The sequence below is a fragment of the Haliotis cracherodii genome, unplaced genomic scaffold (genome assembly GCF_022045235.1).
Source record: "Haliotis cracherodii isolate W230 unplaced genomic scaffold, xgHalCrac1.p SCAF_12, whole genome shotgun sequence".
In the NCBI taxonomy this organism is placed as follows: domain Eukaryota; kingdom Metazoa; phylum Mollusca; class Gastropoda; order Lepetellida; family Haliotidae; genus Haliotis; species Haliotis cracherodii.
In genome coordinates, this window is record NW_027266267.1 from 31,945,037 (window position 1) to 31,969,696 (window position 24,660).

Here is a 24,660-nt window from a genome sequence, read left to right on the forward strand (position 1 = left end):
AGGAAATGTTTCGTGATAAGAATATCCATGACAGTCACTAAAATAAGGACAAGGAAATGTTTTCGTCAATTTCAATTGTTTGACATTCAGTGAGTATTTATGATATTTATAACTTCACAAATCGAGCGCACAATTACACAACTCAAGAATAATTATCCAGTTGAGCGCCATACAATATTATACATTGCACAATCTAAGTGACAATTATTAATATTGAGTTGTTTACATCTTTTTTTCATTGACAGGAAAATATATTTCGCTAAGACATTTACAGTGTAAGCATTTTGAGATGACAGTAGTTGTTGGAATTTAAAAAGAGTTGGGTTTTGTACATAGTATATATAATCTCACACGCAAAAGAAACGCAAGTGGTTTTAAGCAAATAGGTAACAAACACGGAATCTTAAATTGATACGTGTTTTAGCATGTAGTGAAGCCTGATGGTGTTATCAATATTTTTGGTTGCATTTTGGAAGCTCCGAGTAAAAACGCAACATAAAAAACGAATCGCCAAAACGCACCATTTCAATGAATATGTGGGTATCATGCACCCATTTCTCGCGAAATCGAAAATACACGAACTGTCACGAACTGTAGTGGGTATAAAACTGTGGCCGATTCTTGGACCTACCACTCCTTGGTCAACAATGCCACGCCTAACTCAAATTAAGAGAAACCAGGCTATCGGACGTATGGAAGCTGGAGAGTATGTCCAAGATGTTGCCCGTCATTTCAACGTTAACATAACCACAATTAACCCTCTCCTGCATCGATACAATGCTACACAGACCACAGATAACCTTCCTCGGAGCGGTCGTCCTAGGGTCACCACACCTCGACAAGATCGGCAGATAACCCGGCAACACCAGCGACATCCGCTCCTAACTGCAAGTGAAAGTGCTCTATAGGACCAGTGGGCACAGGGTCATCGCAATTGGCGTCATCGTGAGTGGAGGCGTGTCATCTTCTCTGATGAAAGTCGCTTTTGTGTCGCCCATGCAGACGGAAGAGTCAGAATTGTTAGGCGTCTAGGTGATCGTTTCGCTGACAGAAACGTTGTGGGAAGGTGTCCATTGGGTGGACCTAGAGTCATGATATGGGCAGGGATTGGACTTAATGCGAGACTTGGACCCATGTGCTTTCTGAATGTTGGTCAAGGTCTGAACCCCATCGAACATTTGTGGGATGAGGTTCAAAGGCGTCTGCACAATGTACGCCCAGTCCCTACAACTGCCGATGAACTACGCACAGCTGCTCTGGATGTGTGCAGGAGGATCCCTAGGGCCTTCACAAGTCGTCTGATCCACTCAATATACAGGAATTGTGTGGCAGTGATCAATGCTAATGATGGTCACACCAGGTATTGACTGACATTTTGGGTATTGACCCGAAACTGTAAGCCCTTAACATTTGAAAAAACAACAATTATGTCATCTGCCTTTTAATCCATTAAACTGTCTTCAGTCAAATTTTTGTTAATCTTGCCCTCTTAGTATATCTTGTCTTTACTGTTGAAAATAAATAACATGTATGCTGCATACTCGACTTGCGTTTCTTTTGCGTGTGAGTATAATTATAGATATATATGAATGAGTGAATTCATGTAGGATAATATACATTTGACGGAAATACATCCAGACATCGCAAATATGATTAAACCCGGACAGTAATGTATGTATTTTAAACCTTTGGCAAAAACAAGTACAATGTATACACTTGAAAATTGGATTCGACCAAATAATTAAATAGGGTATGAAAATGTTGTCCATATATTAAAGAACAGAAATATTTGTATCTCACATTATTAAACATAATATCCTTACCTTAAGAATTTAGTTATGTTATTTTCCACTAAAATAGCATTGTCACGTAACTTTTGAAAAGTTGTTTTGCAAAATTAGATAACATGTTAACTTGTATCTTGTTTGAACCGTAACGTGTTACGTTGCATCACTGCCTGTCCTCTGAATGACATCTCATGTTGTATTGTATATGTATATGTTCTCCTAATACCGTGGACCACAGCCTGAAATTAATGAAGTTCAGTTCAGCTAGGCAGAAAACAGTCGCCGGAACACTGGCAAATTGAAATCCAAAAACACAACTACGATACCATTGATACCATCAAATAACCATTTGTGTATACTTTCTCTAGCCCGACAGTTTATATGCATATATTGTGTTCCAAAATGACGTGTACATTTAGTCTAAGTTTGTGAACAGCTGCACACTTCAGTCAGTAGTTGCCTTGCACTTATTAAACATGCAAATTCAGCATTGATGTGTTTCAAAGCACTCCTACAAGCATAACTCATTGACATGTTTGTACTGGCAACAGTTAGACCGTCTCAGTCACTGTCTGGCCTGCTGTGGTCTTGCTTGAGGTCCTGCTGTGGTTTTATCATCTACAACAGATCACATACTTGTCAGTGTACTTAGGCTTTAAAAGGTAAAACACTGCGTCCGATCTCAGAGTTGGACATTATGAATCGTAAGTTACCAACTTGTATCATCACACAGCTTGTAAACAGATAATATTTTACAGTTGTCAAAGCTGTCAAAATCACTAAGACTATGAACGGGACGGGGGAATGTAAATGTATCATTTTTTTAAAAATGTTTCACTTTTCTGAATTCGTAGATATGGGGCAGATGTACATGTAAAATGATGACGCTTATTTTTCAACAGTTAAATATTTCTTTGTTCTGCGCAATTTGATGAAACTCACCCACTCACTCACTGCCCAACCCACGTCCTCCCAAGCGAAAACTTTAGAATTTATTGTTATGTCTGTTACCGGAAACGAACTCTACTCGATCATTTATGTAACATAATCTATTGTAAAGTATATTTTATCATATACAGTCAAGTCTTTGGTTACACGACTTACCGGGTCAAGCTGTGAGGCGACTCCTCGCAAACAAGATTATGGTGCTGCCTATGACAAGGATGAGACAACAGGCAATTCCACACATGGTTAGGATAAAGGCATGGGTTGCCGAATAATCTGCGACAAAAGAATAGATAATCAAGTGAGTGAAGCAGGTAAAATCCTTGCATCTGTGACGGCACGACATGTCAGTAACATGGTGACATGCACAACTACATGCTCATGTAAACGGCACGTGTTATTAACGTATTCCTTCATTCGTTAATTCGAGTAAGTGAGGGGAGAAGGAGTGATCGAGTGAGTGAGTGAGTGAGGATAAAATATGATTCTTTGTTCTGCGTGTAACCAAAATGGTAGTGATACCTTCCATAAAGTTCTGTATAAAACTAATATGTGCAATTTAGTTCAATATGTTTTCAGTTAAAAAAGATTGATATAAAGTGTCATTTGTAATGCATTAACACAGTGATATAATGTACGCTGTTATATCATCAGTTCGTAGTGCCACAGTAACTCACATATACACTTGTATATGTACACAATATTTCAATTTACCCAGGCGCCCTGTGTGTCAACGCCATAACATAAACATGACAATTGAAAGGAAGAATATTAAAACTAGACTGGCACGTTTGGCCATAAATACTTGAATCTCGGGAAATCTTTAACATACCTTTGTTTTCTGTCATAGCTTCTGTAGTTGTAGTTGTCTTGCTAACGATGGATGTTGTCTGGGGTTGGGTGGTTGTACTCCCGTCTGTGACAAGAACCATAATGTTATAAGGACAAATTGAAGCCGTAAAAGTCTCTTGTAAGTATATTGACAAGAGCGTGAACTGTAGGCATTAAACTAGACCAAACTTAACCAAACTTGACCACATCTACGTAAAGAACCCACCGATCAGACCTTATTAAGTAATTCATGAAATATATTCGGTATTCACCAATAGTACATTCCCTGGGATTTTCGAAATCGTGATATGATATGTTTCAGACATGGATTTTGTCAGTGAAATAATACTAGTGACATACAGATTTCCGTGGTCTCCCGCAACGAAGTACATACCAGTGACTGGCTTGACCACCCTTACTGTCAGGTTATTACTAGAATCCTCCCCCAGACCACACCTCCACACAGATCCCTCATCCAGTGTAGAGTTGATGGTGAGGATCACGTTGTGTCGGATCAGGGTTGCATCCACAGAGATCCGTCCTGACACAGACCGGAACTCCTCATGATCAGTGTTCTTGTCAAGCATCTCAAACCGGTAATTCCTATTTGTTTGAAAAATCCAGACCCAGTTCCTGTACCACAATGAAGTTCCTATGTTTTTATCTTGTTTACACGATAGAGTACACGGTTGCCCTTCTATAGCTGGTGTAGATGTTAAGTGGTACTTCAACGAAGATGCTGTGTGAAAAACACAAAAGGCATGTGTACCTATTGTCCTATGCTTGATAGCTGTAACAATTGACTCGCGATATAAACTCATAATCAGTTTCCTCTACAGCAAAGATAAATTGGGTTTGACGTTTATAGCGACGGACATGTGTGTGCGTGTGCATGCGTGGCTGCGTCACCGCTTGTACTGGTCCTGGACTAATGTCTGTTTTGTAATGCTAACCCACTGAGATACCATGCCGCAGTTTAACTTGGACTCCGCTCAGACACGGTATACTGACTCCGAACCGACCAGTCCTTGTTTTAGCCCCTTAATGCCGAGCGCCTGGCAAGGTAACAAGTACCATCTTTTGACGTCTTTGGGTATGACACGGCCAGGCGATCGAACCACTTACCTTCCACTCTCTTAGATGCTCTGTACTCAAGAACATGGAGACCGACTGTTCTATAAAATAGGTCAACTCTCTTCAAAGAAGAAATCCAGAAAATAAGCAAAGAATTTCCACCCATACAACTTACCTTCAATTGTCCTCATTATAACCAAAGATATGACTGAGAACTTGTATATATCCATCAGTATCTGTTACTTCATGGGATCTGGGAAATAGAGCCAATAGTAAGTATACAATTTGAAAATGAGTTACATTTTAATATGCATTTATTGCAAAACTTACTGCATTAATTTTTTTAATTCAACCCATCCTAGCGATTCTAAGTCAGAAGACGTCACCAGTACCAGTTGTCGTAAGAGCTTATACAAAACAGACATCGTGAGAACCTGATGGTTTCTGAAGAAGAGCCAACGAATCCGGAGTCAACATATTGAGTGATGTCTCCGACTTAAACCATGTTAATGTTGATATCTCATATTTCTTTAATTTGGCATCATCACCTATAGTTCCGTCAGTTTTACTTGAACAAAATGCACATTCAGAACGGCCAGTGAATTCCTGGCTCAGAATCAACTCCAAAAACAATATCATAACCTCATCATAAATGTTAACGAGAGAAATTGGTTATCGTACAATAAAACACCACTAAAAGCATAAACTACTATAGGCGCAAAACACTGCAGGGAGACATGAGATATCAGCATTAATACAGCCTATTTAAGGTTGTTCACAAGCTTGAAGATAGTTCCCTGTATTCAGTTAATGACTCCCTGAATACAGTCCGACCTCATTTTATGAACAGGTGAGTTACGTTTAATGGAATAAAAGAGAAAATATGCCAAGAGGATACATGTAATTGAAAGCCATTATCTGTACCTTTTCTCCAAATACAGATTGTCATATCTCGCCCACGTTTGGGTGCGATCGTTGACCATTGCGTTTATCTGCGTTGTCCAACTACATCTAAATTACAGTAGGACTAGATCGAATTTCAAAACACAGTATGTCTATCTGAATAAATAGCGCCTCGTTCTACCCGGTCTAACCCAGATGGGATTCCACACAAAAAAGTACTTGTATAACCCTAACTTTACTACATTGTTACATTTGACCCCTTTCCAACAGGCATTGTCTCTTCATTCCTTCCGCAGTGGGAGTCGTGCCAATTTACATTCATCAGATGGTTTCAGTACATGATAAAGACGACCAGGTGGAAGTCTCGGTGGCTGAGTTGGTTAGGTCGCTGACTTTGTGTGCCGGCGAAGGTACCTCACTCTCAGAGTGTGGGTTCGATTCCCGGATGAGAGTTCACCCAAAAAATACTAGAATTTGTACTTTACTAAGAGTTAATGCGTTATACATAATAAATTACAAATACATTTAGAACATATAAAACCTGTCGACAAGGACAGTAAAACACCTAGGTAATAACAGTATTGCATTTGTAACTAGTATGTAAATCTAAAATAAATATGAGTATACATAACGATACAATGTATACACGGGCTACTGATCATCAGCAACCAACGTTTGGCGCCATATTAACTTTGCTAAGAAAGTGTAAACCCAAATTAAATATATATATGGTACATAGATGAGACATACTGCTATTCATTGTGCTGTTGACGGGTTTTGACAAATTATTATTAATGTATAACATTTGCTTGTCACGATATGGCTTACATACTGCCGATTTGATTGTAAATGTTTCCTCATTCACCCACTATTCAACATGAAAAGACATCCACATAAATGTTATACATTTACATCACCAGACATTATTATATTTCAAGGAACCCAAACAATCTTCGTTTTACCTTAACTTCTCTGTTCACATGGCCAATAAGTAATGTTACCATTATTATTTTATGTAACATTAATCAAACATCGCTTGTCACATCTAATACGGCACAGATAAAACATTATACTTACTGTCGTCGACACTCTTCGTGACTGTTTGAACTGGATATTAAGATTACACCTGCAGATAAACCTACGAGATTTATGACTTACATGTGACGGATATGGAAACCAAATAGCAAACAATACCTTGTGTCTGCTTTGACAATAGTATATGCTGTTATTCATGTATTTGTGTTACAAGCTATGTACACATCAGGTTGTGGATTCAGAATTTCCACGATTTAGAACTACGTGGGGATACATTTATCCTGTGAATTATTTAAGACATACTTGAAGAATAATTTGTATGTTGGTATATGAGATAGCTACGCGATAAATCGCAAAGAACAATAAACAGCGAAGCGTGGTTTATTTCACGATAAAACATTGTCTGTCGATAACCTTTTTAGGGAAGTGTCTAGTGAGTAGTTCACCATAGATGTAGCTGGGCAATGCTCAAACGATTGCATCCCAAAGTAGAAGACATATGGCAATCGGTACTGGGAGATTAGGTGCAGATAATTCGACGTGAGGATTATGAGAATATCCGGGAAATACCTTAACTGAAACCCCCTGTTCATAAAAAGTTGTTGTCCGATATTGTTGAGGGGGGATGTATTCAGGGAGTCATCATTATTTAAACACAGTACATATGGATAAGGCTTGTACATTGTATTAACATCCTCAAAGAGGTTGTACATACTGTAAAAATCTCATGTTAGAAATAAACGACTCGTAGTCGTTGTTTATCGTAAAATTAGATACTGCATGGGGAATATGCCACACGGGGCTTCGCCGCTCGTGGTGTATTCTCCCTGCAGTCTTTCATTGTACGATAAACAACAACCACGAGTCGTTTATTTCTTAAGTAAGGCGTGACATAAGCAGCATCAGCATCGCAGGAGACAACATCTGTGTACGACATGTATTGGGGTATTGTAGCCATCATGGGATTCACACTTCGGCTGTTTGTTGCTCATGTTCACTACAGTCGTGGAGGTGAAGAAGGTCTTTGGTCAAAGACTGGAAGGACAAACAAATAACCACGTAAAAGTTGTAACAGTTGTATTCTGAAACAAAGTTCACAGTACTGATACAAAATGGAATGATAATTCTAAGATTTGAATCGAATAGAGACAAAATAGTATGCTGTTACAATGGACTATATTGTGAACGTATCATGTCAATGAGGACAATATTGAAAATAAAGAAACTTTAGTAAAAACTCATTTGAAAAATGATGAAAAGTGGAATTTAAAGCAAACGAAAGCCCCGGTTCTTACTGAAAATGTAGTGTCTATATATGTCTATCGAATTTTAGTTATTGTTGCCTATATACCTATATACTACGATGTGATCAATCCAACGGCATAGATGTGTCAATCAGTTGATTGCACACACATTCCACACTGATTCATTAACACGGCGTTATGCAAACAAAGAGTACAAAACCGAGTGTTCTCTTGTCCTTGGACAGAAAAGCGACTTTCTAAATTTGCTGCTACGTCCTTTTATCTGCCAGAATCAGATGATGATGATGTGAATCCCTCATGTTGATCCTTGGTTTGTACGCATCATACTCACAATCCGACATTCCCAAATGGGAAACGACCTGTATCACTTTGACCTTAAGTGACTAATTATTGTCACGCGATGTTTATCTCATTTACCCACTCTCACTGAATTTATTTTTTACAACATAGAATTGTGTTGCATTTGTGCAAATGAGGTGAGGTGAAATGGGGGTTAAAGTCGCATTCAAGAGAATTTCACTTATGCAGCGACGTGCATGCACATGTGTATCGGTCTTCGGCAACCCATGCTTGCCGTAAAAGGCGATTATGCTTGTCGTAAGAGGCGACTAACGGGATCGGGTGGTTAGGCTCGCTGACTTGGTTTGATGCATGTCATCGTTTCCGAATCGCCTAGCTCGATACTCATGATGTAAATCACTGGATTGTCTGGAATAGTGCTGAGTGCGGAGACGTCTGTGTGGCTACTAGTACTGGAGTACCAGCCCATCGCGATTTCATTTAACATGGATACCCAGCTGAAAATATGAATTGTGCTTCGAAAAACTTGATTTATGTCATATAATACGCTGGATACAAGGCCGAATAAACTCTTGGCACCACACAATGTATTCATAGATGCAAAATGTTTTATTCATAATAATCATTCTTTACAAGTCCTGTCATCATTAGGAAGCAAAAAATCCCAAAGAACAACGAGCAATATATCCTCCTTATTTCATATAACCATTTTCAATTATCTATTTTTCAGTTACTGTATTAAAGCGTATGTCAAACCAATTAGACTATTACTTATTATCAGGTAACCAAAAATGATCACCCACACCATCTCCAAAAGTTACACATAATGTTGTTGTATAACGTCAGAACGGAAAACAAAACTAATATATTTAACACTACTTGACTTATTCCAGTAACGACTTCACATCTTGCTTTTTTGATACAGAGAGTGAACAGAATTTCACGCTGCCTCGGACAGAATTTCCACATCATGTATACCACGGTCTCAGTTTGATGTGGGAGTTGAGGACTTTCACCTCTTGTGAGAAGCCCCCAATAGCTCGGGTATGGTGCTGACAAAACAATTATTATCAGACCGATTCCCATGATCAACGTGGCGCGACCTGCACACTCAGCTAACTTATTTTATACAAATCGAAGTAACTTAATAAGGACAGCAAGCTGTAACCAATTTCATAAGCATATCCTGTAACATTAGGATATATCGGGATGGTCTCGGACCCACACAGGACTCTCATAGGTAGCTTCGTCGTCGACAGCGTTGATGTAGATGTCACTGTGCATCCCAATGGCGTCTCTGTACATCGGCTCTATGAGAGACACTGGACTGATGCTGGCGAGGTCACAGTAGTCACCGCTGTCATGATGATCGCCATAGGTCGTCAAGTTGTACTCGTTGTTTTCTACTGTGCTGGCTTTTTTGTCTGAAAGTGTCATTAATTAGAATTTGTTTCACCGAGTGTTGGCAGTCAGGTATGCGTGGATTGTTTGAGGGGTCGTTGTTCAATGATGAGAGTCTGAGCAACTCGTAAACACACGCACATAACTTACTAGTGACTGAAGGCATGAGCAGGACCACGCCATGGAAACATGATGACACGCACTATGACTGACCACCCTCTCTTAATATGCCAGGCAGAATCCCCTTCACTGTCCAAACGTATTGTACCCATATTGTGACGTTGAGAACATATTAACATCAGGATGGAAGACGTACAAACCACATAGTATTAACACTCTCTAAAATGAGTAGGGGATCACGTATGATATATTTTCCATCGGTCTTCAGAAGAAAGATCAGCTTTGGAAAATGACAGCCAGTGAACCAAACCAAACGCCCCAACACACCCGAAACTTTGTTCGTGGACCCTGCAATCCATCCATGCTCGTGGGTTAGGGGACATTATTGAGTTTGACACTTAAGTAGAAGGTCGTCAAATCGCTCTGAGCCATTGATCATGAGTTTCATTATCCCCAGTAACACTTATACTGCTCTTGATCTACTGTAGTACTTGTTATCAGATTGGGAATGCATCGCCTAAAACGTGACGAACAATAACGGGATATGGGCATGCTTTAAACTGGTAGAACTCGGCGAGAGGTAGTCAGTGCGTTCAATGTGTCTCAGTCTGTCCTTTACAGACTTTGGAACAGGTTTCTGCAGACACACAGTTTTAATGATCGGCACCGCACATTTCGCCCAAGCTCAACAACACAAGTCCAGGATAGATTAATCAGAAATCGAGCCTAAACAGCCAATCAAATGTCTGTTCGGTTGCGCCATGCCACCAGAAGGCAAGTTAATAACCAAACAACAAGAATTCATCTGCATGCAACTACTCTGCATGCTCGACCATTACGTGATGTACCACCGTCAACGAATCGACACATTCTCTCCAGACGCCAATGGGCGTAGAAACTCGGGGTGTATCCGATAGTTTCGTATAGTGTTTCCAGATTCACTCTGGACCTTCTGGAAAATCGTGGACATGTCTAGGAGGTGTCGTAACGAGCGCCATGCGAACGTCAACGTCAGGCAACATGACAGAGTTGGGGGTGGGTCTGCAATGTGACTGTCGGAGCGCCGCTGCACTTCCACAGAAGGATCACTGGACAGAACTACCGAGACAACATGCTGGCGACCATGGTTTCCGCGCAATGCTGGTCCACGTTTTGTCTTTCACACGACAACGTTCGTGCCCACCTTGACTGACTACCTCCAGCAGCAAACTAAGAGTCCTGAGCATTCCCTATAAAGCATGAATTGGAGACGTGTATGCCGACGTAAGAGGCCTCTCGCTTCATCATCCGAACTGGTCCACACGCTATAAGAGGAATGGAAAGACTCCCCCAAATTGTCATTGGGAGATTGATTCGGACCATGCTTCGCTGTATAAACGAATGTTTGAACAATCGTGTCACCCATTTTTTGTCATGTCAGCTCAAACATTAAATACGTTGACACTTGCGTCGTATTGCTTAGTTATTTACACCCTTACAATACATCTCCAACGTGTGGTGTTGATTGTTACACCTAGCCCTTCCCTTTCTTATCCACATATTACCACAACTCGACACCTCTCTGTATTTCTGTGTTATTCTGTTATTTTGTAATACCCCTTTATTGTTTGGGGAGTATATAGTTTCAATTTGAATGATTTCATTCACCTTTGGTTTTTTGCTTCCTTGTTCCGATCACTCGGTACCAGATCAGAACATTGACAGCAACAGCGATGACGAGAGTCGCTCCAACACCAGCAGCTACTGGGACGAGGACTGGTTCTGAAAATAAACCCACTGTAACAAATTGTCTCAATGGTGTACTGGACTAGAAGCGATGTCATGGAGAAATGCATATTAACTTAAATCAGATGCAACATTGAACTAGGATTTGTGTTAGTGTTTTTTTTTAAGCTGTAGTACCATTGAAGGAACGGCCGATTTACAAATAAAGACGTTGAAATAGATGTCTTTTATATATTCAACTATTTTAAATTTATTCTCCAATATGTACCTAACAAAATATCCGATTGCTTTATCATCTTTGTCGGGTAATGTTATGACCTAACACGGTCCAGTTACGTTATCTACCGTGGAAAATAGTTCAAGTCTTGAACTAGTGTGAATCATGTTAACTAGGTCTTGGTGTTGCTGTCACTGATATGAACTAAAATCAGAAAGCGCTACTTACTACAAAAGGTGTCATCGCGAGCGCACTGTACTGGTGTTGTCGCAGTCGGAAGGGGAGTCGGAGTTCTGGTGGTGGATTCATCTGAACAGGGTGTGAGTGAGTGAGTGAGAGTGAAGTGGGGACATAGCTACATTAAACAGTATTCATATATTTCTAAAAGGTAAATATTGTTATCGATATAACACATGATCCTTAATTTCACAGGGATATACCGTGTGTACTAGTGTGATACTTGTGTACTAAACGCCCGTGTTGCTGATCGATTCTGTGCCTCAACAGGAAACAAGCATCCAATTTCAACTTGTATCTGTGATAAGCATTTCTTTCCATTTCCTGCAATTTATCATGTTAATTTTGTTTTTCTAGTTAATCACAAGAATTATACTTTCTATTTCCTTTCTTGTCATTACACGCTTTTAAGGTGTGTCGAGCTATAGTAGTCACGAAATATGTGAACCCCATAAATTGCAAATTTGTTAAAATATGGACAGTTGATTTATGAGTATTGTTATCATAAAACAAGCAAGGGTATCTCTCTAATGAATGTATGAAGTGAGGTGAGGTGAGGTGAGGTGAGGTGAGGTGAAATGGGGTTTAACGTCGCGTTCAAGAATATTGCACTTACGTGCATGCATGTGTGTGTGTGGCTGCTTCTACTAGTCCGGATTAATGCCGATTTTATAGTGCTAGCACACTGAGATACCAGGCCACAGTTTAACATGAATACCCAACTCAGACACAGTATACTGACTCCGAGCCGACCAGACCTTGTCTTATCCCCTCAATGCCGAGCGCCGGACAAGGTAAAAAACATGTACCATCTGTCAACGTCTTTTGGTATGACCCGGGAGGTGATCGAACCCCCAACCTTCCCCTCCCCGGGCGGACTCTGTACCATCAGACCCCGGAGGGGGGTCCATAAATGTAGGTATAGCATCATGCTCTGTCAAGTAGTCTTATGGTGCCACTACACTAAGTGTGGACCAGTTATCAGGATATCCAAACATGCCCATCACATTGTACGTCAAGATGATTACTTAATTATTTAGGAACAGAAGTTTATGGCAAGGATTTGGCCCTTTGTTACCTTAATCATGGTACATTCAGTATAGTTTCAGGTTTACGTGGACTCCTAATTTAAGTAAGAGGGTATGAGTAACCCTCTGGCATGTATGTTGAGTCTGCTGCATGTGATACCTTATAAAAAGTGAATGTCGTACCACGTGTTGAATCAGTTACTGTTAATGTCAGGTTTATGATATAATACTCCCCTGTTCGAAATTATGGAAATCGAGATTTGTTTCAGACATGGATTTTGTCAGTGAAATAATACTAGTGACATACACATTTCCTTGGTCTCCCGCAACGAAGTACATACCAGTGACTGGCTTGACCACCCTTACTGTCAGGTTATTACTAGAATCCTCCCCCAGACCACACCTCCACACAGATCCCTCATCCAGTGTAGAGTTGATGGTGAGGATCACGTTGTGTCGGATCAGGGTTGCATCCACAGAGATCCGTCCTGATACAGACCGGAACTCCTCGTGATCAGTGTTCTTGTCAAGCATCTCAAACCGGTAATTCCTATTTGTTTGAAAGATCCGGACCCAGTTCCTGTACCACAATGCAGTTCCTATGGTATGATCTTGTCTACACGACAGAGTACATGGCTGCCCTTCTATAGCTGGTGTAGATGTAAGGTGGTACTTCAACGAAGATGCTGTGTGAAATAAATGAAAGATGTGTGTAGCTATTTATCTATACAATGACATATTGCTTGAATACTGTAAGTATTGTCATTAGATATATAGCAACATATCACAACGTAATTCCATTAAATCAGGTTATGTGAAGGAAATTTAATACATACATCTATATCCATGTATTATATGACATGACTGATCCCTTCATACTGTAGCAAGTATAAGTCTGTAACATAATGTAACTGAAACTGTCATGTTACCAACACATATGACATCATTTGATGCATGTACACACAGCACCATATTTGGCCGATTGCAAGTATAGAATTAACACAGCATATATTCATTCAAAACCTCACAAAACAGCATATATTCATTCCAAACCTCAGTGAGATGAATTCTCAATATACAATTCAGATCATAAGGTATGTGGAACCGACCACGCCTTAGAAGTGTGCTGCTTATTCACCAGTAATTCTACCATGGCCGTGAAGCGACATGTTTTAAGAGCATGCAACATTAAGATAACACCATGTATTTCTTGAATCTATTGATAGGCCATGTTCTACTGTCAGAGATCTACGGTCGGCAATTGACCCTTATAACAATTTACACAGACTCAGATTAATTGGAAGCAGCTTAAATATTCAAAAAGCATCTTTTACAAAAAAAACAATTGTCGACTATGATGCTTTTTGGCTTACGATGAAGTGAGCTATGAACCGACTTTTATTTTCCGCATCTCGGATCTACCCAGTTCATTATATATCATGTTTTCACATAGTAAAATCAGAAATATTATTTTCTTATTTGCTTCTTGTTAATGGCTAAGTGCTCAGAGCAAACTTCGGAAATAATGTGTGGTGAAGTGTACGTTTTGTTTACATGGATGTAACGCACTATACAAACCATGAACTACCAGAAGGCGAAGACAGAGAGCAGACACCCAACGACGCCTCGCCGACGTCCATCCCATCCTCAAGACCTGTCTGTTATTGCAAAAGAAAATATTCGAAAGATACAAATATGCTCTATGATAGTTATTACATTTGATAATCTGATGCAAGCGGTCTCTTCAGGTGTATAAACATTATTTGTGACTGTCAACACACTCACGCACGCACGCACAAAAACACGCATTTACATCACTTACTAGTCACAAGGCACACAACATAGCGGTATTTGTGACGTCATAATGCTGCTGTTGCGCGTCGCCTATGACTACGCACAAGTTTTCTAAGCACCTGAAGAGCCGTTTACGCGGCAAAAGATCTCGTGTGCATGAAGGCGGTCTGACAACCAGCTGGTTTCTGTTTCTTTGTATATTGGATACTTATACACCTGATGGAATCGCCAAGCAAGGATGTTGCTGAAGTGTTTTCAGGAGTACCAGCTGTTTGATTGTTATTTCAATGGATGAATATTATGTTACTCCATATCCGGCATTACATGTATGTCAGCTGAGGGGGGGGTAAATAATCGATCCTTGGCCATACAGACTAGTGTTTGGCAGAATATTAAACTATTCCTGCAGCTGGAATACGATGACAAGGATATATGTTCATGACCAGCTGGTTCGGAATCCCGTGATGGAATAGGTACAGTACCTACCAAACTGTGTCAGATGGTCACACGCGGTAAATAAGTTCACTGCGTGTCATCGTACCCCACGGCGGGAATTGTTGTTCATCATATCAATCATTGGATTGTCGGGTCCACACTGGATTATTTACAGACCGTCCTCATGAAGTTTCGGTATTGCTGAGTGCAGAGTGAAACAAAAATACCTTACCCTCAGTTATAGCGGCATCGAAGCGGCCAGACAGGCATACTACAACCGTCCAGTTGAGAACCCTCCTAGATTTAACTCCTCTAATGTACAATGCGCAATTATCATGTAATGTCGACAATATTTAAGCTATGTACTTGACCTTATCGTTAGTTTATAATGCATGATTACTGCACAATGCTAATTGTAAATGTGAAACTTTCCTCGTTGATATGTTTGAACCAGCGTGGGATGTCTTCCTCTTATACGATATGGATATTCACATGGTAATATTGTTTCACATTTATGTCACTTTACATTGAATAAGCAAAGTTTAAGACAAACTTTACTCACTGGTGTAAATCCAATCTGTTTAAGTTTCGCAATGTCAAGGTCAATTTAGTTCTGCACATGACGAGTTCCGTGCTAACCTTGGCGTGTCAACTTAGGAATCACCCCGGACCACTTACACAAAGATAAATGTAACCACGTCTTGGGGTACGCGCTTCCGTCACCTTGTGTATGGGTCCCTTACACATGTATCTCAGTAATGGGAGAGAGCACAATGGTAGTACTCATTTGTCACATATTGTATGTGCTATTCTAATATTCCCCTGAACTGACGTATCTACTGTTTCTACCCAGTTAAATTTATATATGTGTACCCAACCAATTACTGAATCATATACTGTAGGTTTTTTCCGTGGAGTCAGTTCCCTTTAATCGCGGAATTTGAGAAACTTGAAGGTGTGGGCAATTTGTTTGGGAGGCTTGGTATGAACGCCAAGGAAGGGTTCTTGAACCTTGTCCCTTGATAACAGAAGAGTCTGCAGAGAGGTATCTGTGGCTTATCATTCCCAACGTTGATTCCCTGTTGTCGAGATGGTTGAGGAAGGGAGGATCTCGTGACCTTTTTAACTGTTAACAGTCCTTTTGTTTATCACGTGTAAACATGTAATTATGTAAAGTCACCTGTGTCATATAAGCCTTATATATATAAGGTCACAGACAGGCATATTTATGTACCTTGGTAATGAAGATGAAATATGTTTACCGGTGTGACTTGATATGATCTACAGGCTGTTGTTATTGCAATTACAGAGTGTCTTCTACCATTACCTCCAAAGAGACGAAACAAACAGATATCACACTAACACCCGTAGGCTGTGGTTACTATTGACTATTACACCACGGTGACGTGGCTGCAACACTAGTTTGGGCTGCCGCCTGAAACAACTCACATCAGAGATCACAGAGCACTAGACCCTCCCCATTAAGAGACATGATGAAAGACTGAGGAACTCAATCACTCAGTCAAACGTAAGCGTTTCATCACTGTATTGATGAACTGTCAGGGCTCTGTTTTGAGACATGTGTTTGTATTTACTGTTGCAGAACACAAGCCTCGAATACATACCTACTCTCACGAGTGTTGTCGAAGTCGTGTTCTCTTCATGGTATTCTGTGATTGAGGGTGAACTAAAATAAAAGCTTTACGAGGAACACACAAAATGAAAATGCCATGGCTTGGAATCAGATCTTCAGAAGAAAGCTTCCATAGAGGCTACACTACACACACCGATATGCTGTAACAGGAAATACAACAAAAGGTGATACGAAGTTTTACATTACAGAACACACATGTTTTGGTACATTTAACAACAGCAGTGATGGAAATAGCAGGCCAGACGTTACCCGAGCAAGGGATCGTGCCAGGCGAACGCCCACCTTTGTGGGTGGCAGGCTTTAGAAACAGCGTCCTGACGTGGGTATGTTCATGTCTCTGGTCCCCACCCAGTGTGTGCTCTGACGTCATTCCCTGTAGTCAATGCGGTGACCAGCACATCCGTTGTACATATTGGACACAGCCGTTGTCTTAACTAGTGATGCAATACAAAGAGTCACGCGGCTTAATCAGCTTGCTGAATGATTTTAAAATGGACTTTCCCAATGCCAACATTCACAACACTATTGATGATGGTAACATTGAATAAAGAATAGATGAAGTCTTGGACAGGCATTTAGAAGTTGGAAGAGCATGAATATATGTGTATTTTGTGGATAACGCCTATATTCTTTGCAACGACGTTTCAGTGCTACTCATTGCCCCGTCATCAGGTTCATTAGCCCTGAAACGCCCTAAATACAGAAGTTGTCCTCAACGAAAAGTGTCGTGTATTCAGATAATGTATTGACATGTGCATACATACAGGCATATACTTTACGGTCAGTGTTATTTGATATAAGGCTTTTATTCATGCTTTCATGAAGATAGAATGTAGTTGAGGATGGTGGCATTGACTTGTAGAAATTGTTAGGATGTTTTATTTGTCGGTGTCATGGTTCCTGGAGAATGATTTCACAAGGTGGTATATCCGTGGGCATTTTCAGAGGAGGATATGAGTAACATGGTGAGAAGAAAGATTTTCATAGAACATACACAGTAATTGGTAACTGAAATAATCAAGTGTCCAAATAATCAAGTCGGGGAAGGGATTCAGCAATGATCCAGAGAGTCGGGGCACCATGACGCACAATCCCACAGGACCCAATGTAACAACCCGGGGGAAGGGATTCAGCAATGATCCAGAGAGTCGGGCACCATGACGCACAATCCCATAGGACACAATGTAACAACCCAGGGGAAGGTATTCAGCAATGATCCAGAGAGTCGGGCACCATGACGCACAATCCCGCAGGACCCAATGTAACAACCCAGGGGAAGGGATTCAGTAATGATCCAGAGAGTCGGGCACCATGACGCACAATCCCATAGGACACAATGTAACAACCCAGGGGAAGGTATTCAGTAATGATCCAGAGAGTCGGGCACCATGACGCACAATCCCGCAGGACCCAATGTAACAACCCAGGGGAAGGGATTCAGTAATGATCCAGAGAGTCGGGCACCATGACGCACAATCCCACAGGACCCAATGTAACAACCCAGGGGAAGGGATTCAGCAATGATCCAGAGAGTCGGGCACCATGACGCACAATCCCATAGGACCCAATGTAACAACCCAGGGGAAGGGATTCAGTAATGATCCAGAGAGTCGGGCACCATGACGCACAATCCCACAGGACCCAATGTAACAACCCAGGGGAAGGGATTCAGCAATGATCCAGAGAGTCGGGCACCATGACGCACAATCCCATAGGACCCAATGTAACAACCCAGGGGAAGGGATTCAGCAATGATCCAGAGAGTCGGGGCACCACGACGCACAATCCCATAGGACCCAATGTAACAACCCAGGGGAAGGGATTCAGTAATGATCCAGAGAGTCGGGGCACCATGACGCACAATCCCATAGGACCCAATGTAACAACCCGGGGGAAGGGATTCAGCAATGATCCAGAGAGTCGGGCACCATGACGCACAATCCCACAGGACCCAATGTAACAACCCGCGGGAAGGGATTCAGCAATGATCCAGAGAGTCGGGCACCATGACGCACAATCCCACAGGACACAATGTAACAACCCAGGGGAAGGGATTCAGTAATGATCCAGAGAGTCGGGCACCATGACGCACAATCCCACAGGACACAATGTAACAACCCAATCATCCATTCTCGAGTCCTGGGGGTACACTGGGGGCATAATCTGACGTCATATCCTTTTCGTAATTGAACATAGTGTCATCCATTCTTCATGACGTCACAAGATGCTCTGGACATTATACAATGTATACATTAATGTAAATGTGCTATTTATAGTAATCATTCTTGGAACGACCAGTCGTGATGAGGAACCACAGAACAAAGACTTACGAGCAATGTATGCACTTTATTTCATACAACCATGATTCATACAACCGCCGTGATATTGCTGGAATATTGCTAAAAGCGGCGTAAAACCATACTCACTCACTCACTCACTCACTCACTCATACAACCAATTTGAATTAACAAAAACATATATTTGGATACTGTAATATAGGTATATGTTAAATAAACTAAGTATTCGACTATGACATACATGTATCACGACGTCGCCTACACCATCTCAAACAATAACCCGCAATGAAGTGGTAAAACGAGTTCTACGGAAAACAAAATAAATACAAAAAATCATAGCCTCTTCCAAGTTCCTAGTCAAATCCTGAGATATATTTGTTCTCCCGCCTTAAATTAAAACCATTATTCCGCGATAATATTGCGGAAATGATGCTTAGACCAACGTAAATCCCTATTAAATATGAAAATATTTGTCAGTCACTTTTAGTGTGACCATAAACGGAATCTGATGGTGTGTGTGTTGTGTCTAGTGACATGCAGGGACTCGACACCGAGTCTTCAGCGTGATGAGCTGACGCTGCCACACCTTCCTGTAACACGTCGGGGTGGTTGCTAGGCACTGCAGTGTCCTCGTAGCTAGCTTCGTCGTCGACAGCGTGGATGTAAAGGTCACTGTGCATCTCCATGGCTTCTCTGTACATCGGCTCAATGAGAGACACCGGTCTGTTGCCGACGAGGTCGGTGTAGATGCCGCTGTCATGGTTACATCCGTCAGGCGTCAAATTGTACTCGTTTTCTTCTGTGGAGGGTACTACATCTGGAAGTACATTGTAAGTGACCTGTGTTTAGAGGTGTTTCAGAATTGTACTGATTTCACACAGTCGGAATATACGTACCATAAATGTCAGATAGGATTGTGTCTCTAAATAACACAGACTTCATATTTTTCCTTTCGGTATTCCTCGGATAGGAATAGGTTTCTGAATGACAACGATTTCCTAGGGTCATGATTCATCAACATCAACAGCAACTCATTTATGTTTTTGACTACTAGTGCAACTATCTATATATTGCCCTAGTGAACAGTGGTGGCTGGACATTGATAATGATGAACAAGGAACTCCATTTGAGCGATTGAATATCCTCCTGCACCCCACCACCTTCAGTCACCTGTAAATACCACAGGAATCACCACCGCTGTCGGGACATACAGTACCTGTATTGTGAGGGTGCATTAGCTGAGGGCATATGTTATAGAACCTATTAAAGTTAGGATGAACGCCATACAAACCACACAGTGTTGAATGGAGAATTCTAACATAGTATATGTTCCATTTCAATGATTTCATTCACCTTTGGTTTTCTGCCTGTGTGTTCCCATCACTCGGTACCAGATGAGGACATTGACAGCAACGGCGATGACGAGCACAGCTCCAACACCAGCAGCTACTGGGGCGAGGATTGAATCTAAAACACCACCAACAGGAACATGTGTCTTCATGTGGTACTGGACTTGGAGCGATGTCCTGCAGAAACTCTTACCCCAATCAGATGCCTCATTTCAACACAGAAATATTTAAATAAGAATAAATAAAACATTATGTCTTTTTTAATTACAATCATTTTAAATTTAGTATTCCCTAATCTACCAAAACGTATGAGGGCTTTTCCATGTTGTCTGGTATCCGTACCTGAATGTAATGACCCAATGGCCTAGTCACTGTATCTACCTTGGTAAATAGTTCAAGACTTTAGTAAGTTATGTTAACATGGTCTTGGCGTTGCTGTGAGCTAAACCAAGACGTGTTACGTACAACATGGGAGGGCATTGCCAGAGCAGTGTACTGGTACTGTCGCAGGTGATGGGGGAGTTGGAGTTGTTGCGGTAGATTCACCTGAACAGATTGATTACAACACAATATGAAACATGAATTATTATAATTGTACAGTGATAACACCTGGCGTCCAGGCGGACAGTGTAAAGATTTTGGGGGAGCACAATCTGAAATGACGGAGGTTTCAGAATATTGGGGTAGGAATGTTTCAATGTCTACATTGGTCAGTGACACGGCTGTACATGTGTACCAGCGTCTGACTCTGGAGTTAGTTAATATACAGGTTAGATATATCACAGCTTAATGGGCGGGGGCAGCCGATCGTGGACGTACTCTTGCTATATATTGAACATGTTGTGAGAAACCAGACAAAAATCAATTTTCAAAATGTCCCGTTTCGGAAGTAAAAATAAATCAACACGACATGTCCATATCTAATTGGAAACACAGGTATGCGACTGGTAGGTAAAAATATATTTTCCTCCACGACTTTTGCAACCTGATGATAACAACTATTGCCTGTGCCCGTTGTATCGATCACGTTGACGATAACAACACTTTCCTTTACAAGGTGATCCACTTCCTGTGCACACAATTCACTTTCCACAAACTCGCTATAGGGTAGCTTGCTATGGTGACCTGGAAAGGACATCGCGAGACAGCGAAAAGCGATAACACGAGACGAGAAAGCGATAACACGAGACGAGAAAGCGATAGCACGAGACGAGAAAGCAATAGCACGAGAAGAGAAAGCGTTAGCACGAGACGAGAAAGCAATAGCACGAGACGAGAAAGCAATAACACGAGACGAGAAAGCGATAACACGAGACGAGAAAGCAATAACACGAGGCGTGAAAGCGATAACACGAGACGAGAAAGCGATAACACGAGACGAGAAAGAGATAACACGAGACGAGAAAGCAATAGCACGAGAAGAGATAAACTGATCATGAGAAGGCGAGAGAGCGAAATAGCGATAGAAGCCAGAAAGTATGGTGGCCGAGAGGGAACATTGCATTATCTCCTTCAGTCATGGCGTCGATAAAGCGATAACACAAGACGAGAAAGCGATAGCAACAAAGTAGAAAACGCTAACACGAGACGAGAGAAAGCGATAATATATGGTAATTGTTCATATAATTTATTGATAAAATGATAATTATCATGCTATGTGGCTATATAGCTTGACAAGTTGAACGACCTTCTGTGTACTATGGTGACCGGCCGTGATTAAGTGATAAAGCGATAACATGACAATATCCCCTCTCGGCCACCATAATGGTGGCATGTGTCATGTTCATGTGTTTCTCCACGATTAAAAGTATATACGTAAAACAACAGTTACATTGAAGTTGTTAGACCACAAATTATAACCATTAAGGGGCGGACTATTTAATATAAGGGTTGGGGTTGAGGGGCGTAATATTTAATATAAGTGTGGGGGTTAAGGGGCGGACTATTTAATATAAGGGTGGGGGTTAAGGGGCGGACTATTTAATATAAGGGTGGGGGTTGAGAGGCGGAATTTTAATATAAGAGTGGGGGTTAAGGGGCGAACTATTTAATATAAGGGGGGGGGGGGGGGTGAGGGGCGGAATATTTAATATAAGGGTGGGGGTTGAGGGGCGGAATATTTGATATAAGGGTGGGGGTTAAGGGGCGGACTATTTAATATAAGGGTGGGGGTTGAGGGGCGGACTATTTAATATAAGGGTGGGGGTTGAGGGGCGGACTATTTAATATAAGGGTGGGGGTTGAGGGGCGGACTATTTAATATAAGAGTGGGGGTTGAGGGGCGGAATATTTGATATAAGGGTGGGGTTTAAGGGGCGGACTATTTAATATGGGGGGGGGGGGGGGGTGAGGGGCGGACTATTTAATATAAGGGTGGGGGTTGAAAGGCGGACTATTTAATATAAGGGTGGGGGTTGAGGGGCGGACTATTTAATATAAGGGTGGGGGTTGAGGGGCGGACTATTTAATATAAGAGTGGGGGTTGAGGGGCGGACTATTTAATATAAGGGTGGGGGTTGAGGGGCGGACTATTCAATATAAGGGTGGGGGTTGAGGGAGTCATTTTGTTGTGTCCTTCAATTTTGGGGACTGAGGTTTTTTACTTCATAAAAGACATTTACCAGTCACATTTCAAATTGTACCCATGGAAGGAATGTTGACATTTTCTCACTATTCACTAAAGCATAATAACTGTATAGACGTAGGTGATTTTAAACGATCCACGGATTCCTGCAAAAACTGATTGATTGTTAACTGAATGAGACTAGTTGGGAGTTTAAAAGGACCATCACACCCTCAGCGCATGGTGGGTCATGGGAATATGCTTACAATAAATCAGGTTAGAATCTAAATATATAAATACTCAGGAGAATTAAAGAATGAAGCGATTGTTTAAGATGACAGTGGTTCACCCTGTGCTGGCTGGTGTGCATTGCAACATGCAGGTAAAGTCTTAAGCCCTTATCTCACATACACGATTTAAGAAATTGCGAACACGATTTACGAAAAGTTGAAAAATCGTGTTGATTCGTGCTCGACCTTGTGGTTTATGTAAATTTCTTAACCAAACACGATCCTCATACGACCAAAAACGACCCTCATACGACCCTCATACGACCTTCTTACGACTGAACACGACACTCATACGACCGTCATAAGATATTCATACAATACAACACGATTTACCCTCATTTAACACGACCCCAATACAACTGTCATACGACCAAACACGACTGTCATACGACTTTCATACGACTGAACACGACCTTTCAGCTCGGCTTAAACCGTGTTATAAATTTTTGCATTGCTTCATCGCAAAAATGTATCACACGATTTAAGCTGAGCTGCGACGTCCATACGACCTCGCGCGGCCGACCACGACTTAACACGAATGAACACGAAAATGTGCACGACATTCATACGTTCTAACACGATTTAAGGAAAAACGTTAAATCGTGTTCATTCGTGAATGTGAGATAGGGGCTTAATTTGTTGGTGTTCCTCAACTTGTTTTGATTGGTATATGACGTAATATGAAAATGCCATGATAAGGTTATTTTAAATATTCTTATTGATATTTGATTTATGATCAACTTGCATTGTGTCTCTTGTCTTATAAAATCTACATTACCGGCGGGGTATATGTACTTGGATGTAGTACATGTAGTTTGATAAACATTGCTGTGAGGGGATGAATGAGTATGTTTTTTCTCTGTTTTTAGCAATATCCCAGCAATATCGCAGCGCTGAATGGGCTTCACGCATTGTATCCATGTTGGGAATCGAACCTGGGTCTTCTGGGTGACGTGCTAACGCTCTAACTACTAGGTTACCCTAACACCCCTACTGCTGGGGACAATGGTGTTAGCACACCTGATATGTGTATTTGGGTAAATATGGAGAGACATCCTAATTAGTGTGGTCACACTGTTAACATTAATAACAAATTACAACGCATTACTACGATTATCTATAACATTTTAAATCATCTGTCATTCTAATAATTTATGTATATTTTAAGTATAGGTATTAAATAGGTTTTTGATGATATGCAGTTGATCCTATAATTTTCACAGCTAATTTGTCTTTTATACCCAGAATTTGTCAACATTTTGCAGTGAATAAATTTGTTAGATATAAATACAGAATGTTATCTTGTTTGCATACACGCCTGTGTTTAATTTGTTTTATTGTAGTAAATTAGCATGATCCACGTGTACATACACTTAACCGTAAAAGTCTTGCTACTTTATTTCGCAAATA

General features: G+C 41.0%; 2 protein-coding genes across 2 annotated transcripts; both read right to left on the reverse strand.

Annotated features, from left to right (window-relative positions):
• Window positions 1-2,895: 2,895 nt before the first annotated feature.
• Window positions 2,896-4,867, reverse strand: LOC139457944 (uncharacterized). The gene is made up of 4 exons (XM_071239287.1): window positions 4,813-4,867; window positions 3,958-4,302; window positions 3,565-3,648; window positions 2,896-3,008 (listed from the first exon to the last, which is right to left on the reverse strand). Exons 1-4 carry the CDS (start codon window positions 4,865-4,867, stop codon window positions 2,896-2,898), a joined length of 597 nt encoding a protein of 198 aa, XP_071095388.1.
• A 4,467-nt stretch (window positions 4,868-9,334) lies between these two features.
• On the reverse strand, window positions 9,335-14,519 carry LOC139457782 (uncharacterized). Its single transcript, XM_071239129.1, has 5 exons — window positions 14,447-14,519; window positions 13,210-13,554; window positions 11,832-11,912; window positions 11,309-11,422; window positions 9,335-9,564 (listed from the first exon to the last, which is right to left on the reverse strand). Exons 1-5 carry the CDS (start codon window positions 14,511-14,513, stop codon window positions 9,335-9,337), a joined length of 837 nt encoding a protein of 278 aa, XP_071095230.1. The 5' UTR covers window positions 14,514-14,519.
• Between the last annotated feature and the right edge of the window lie 10,141 nt (window positions 14,520-24,660).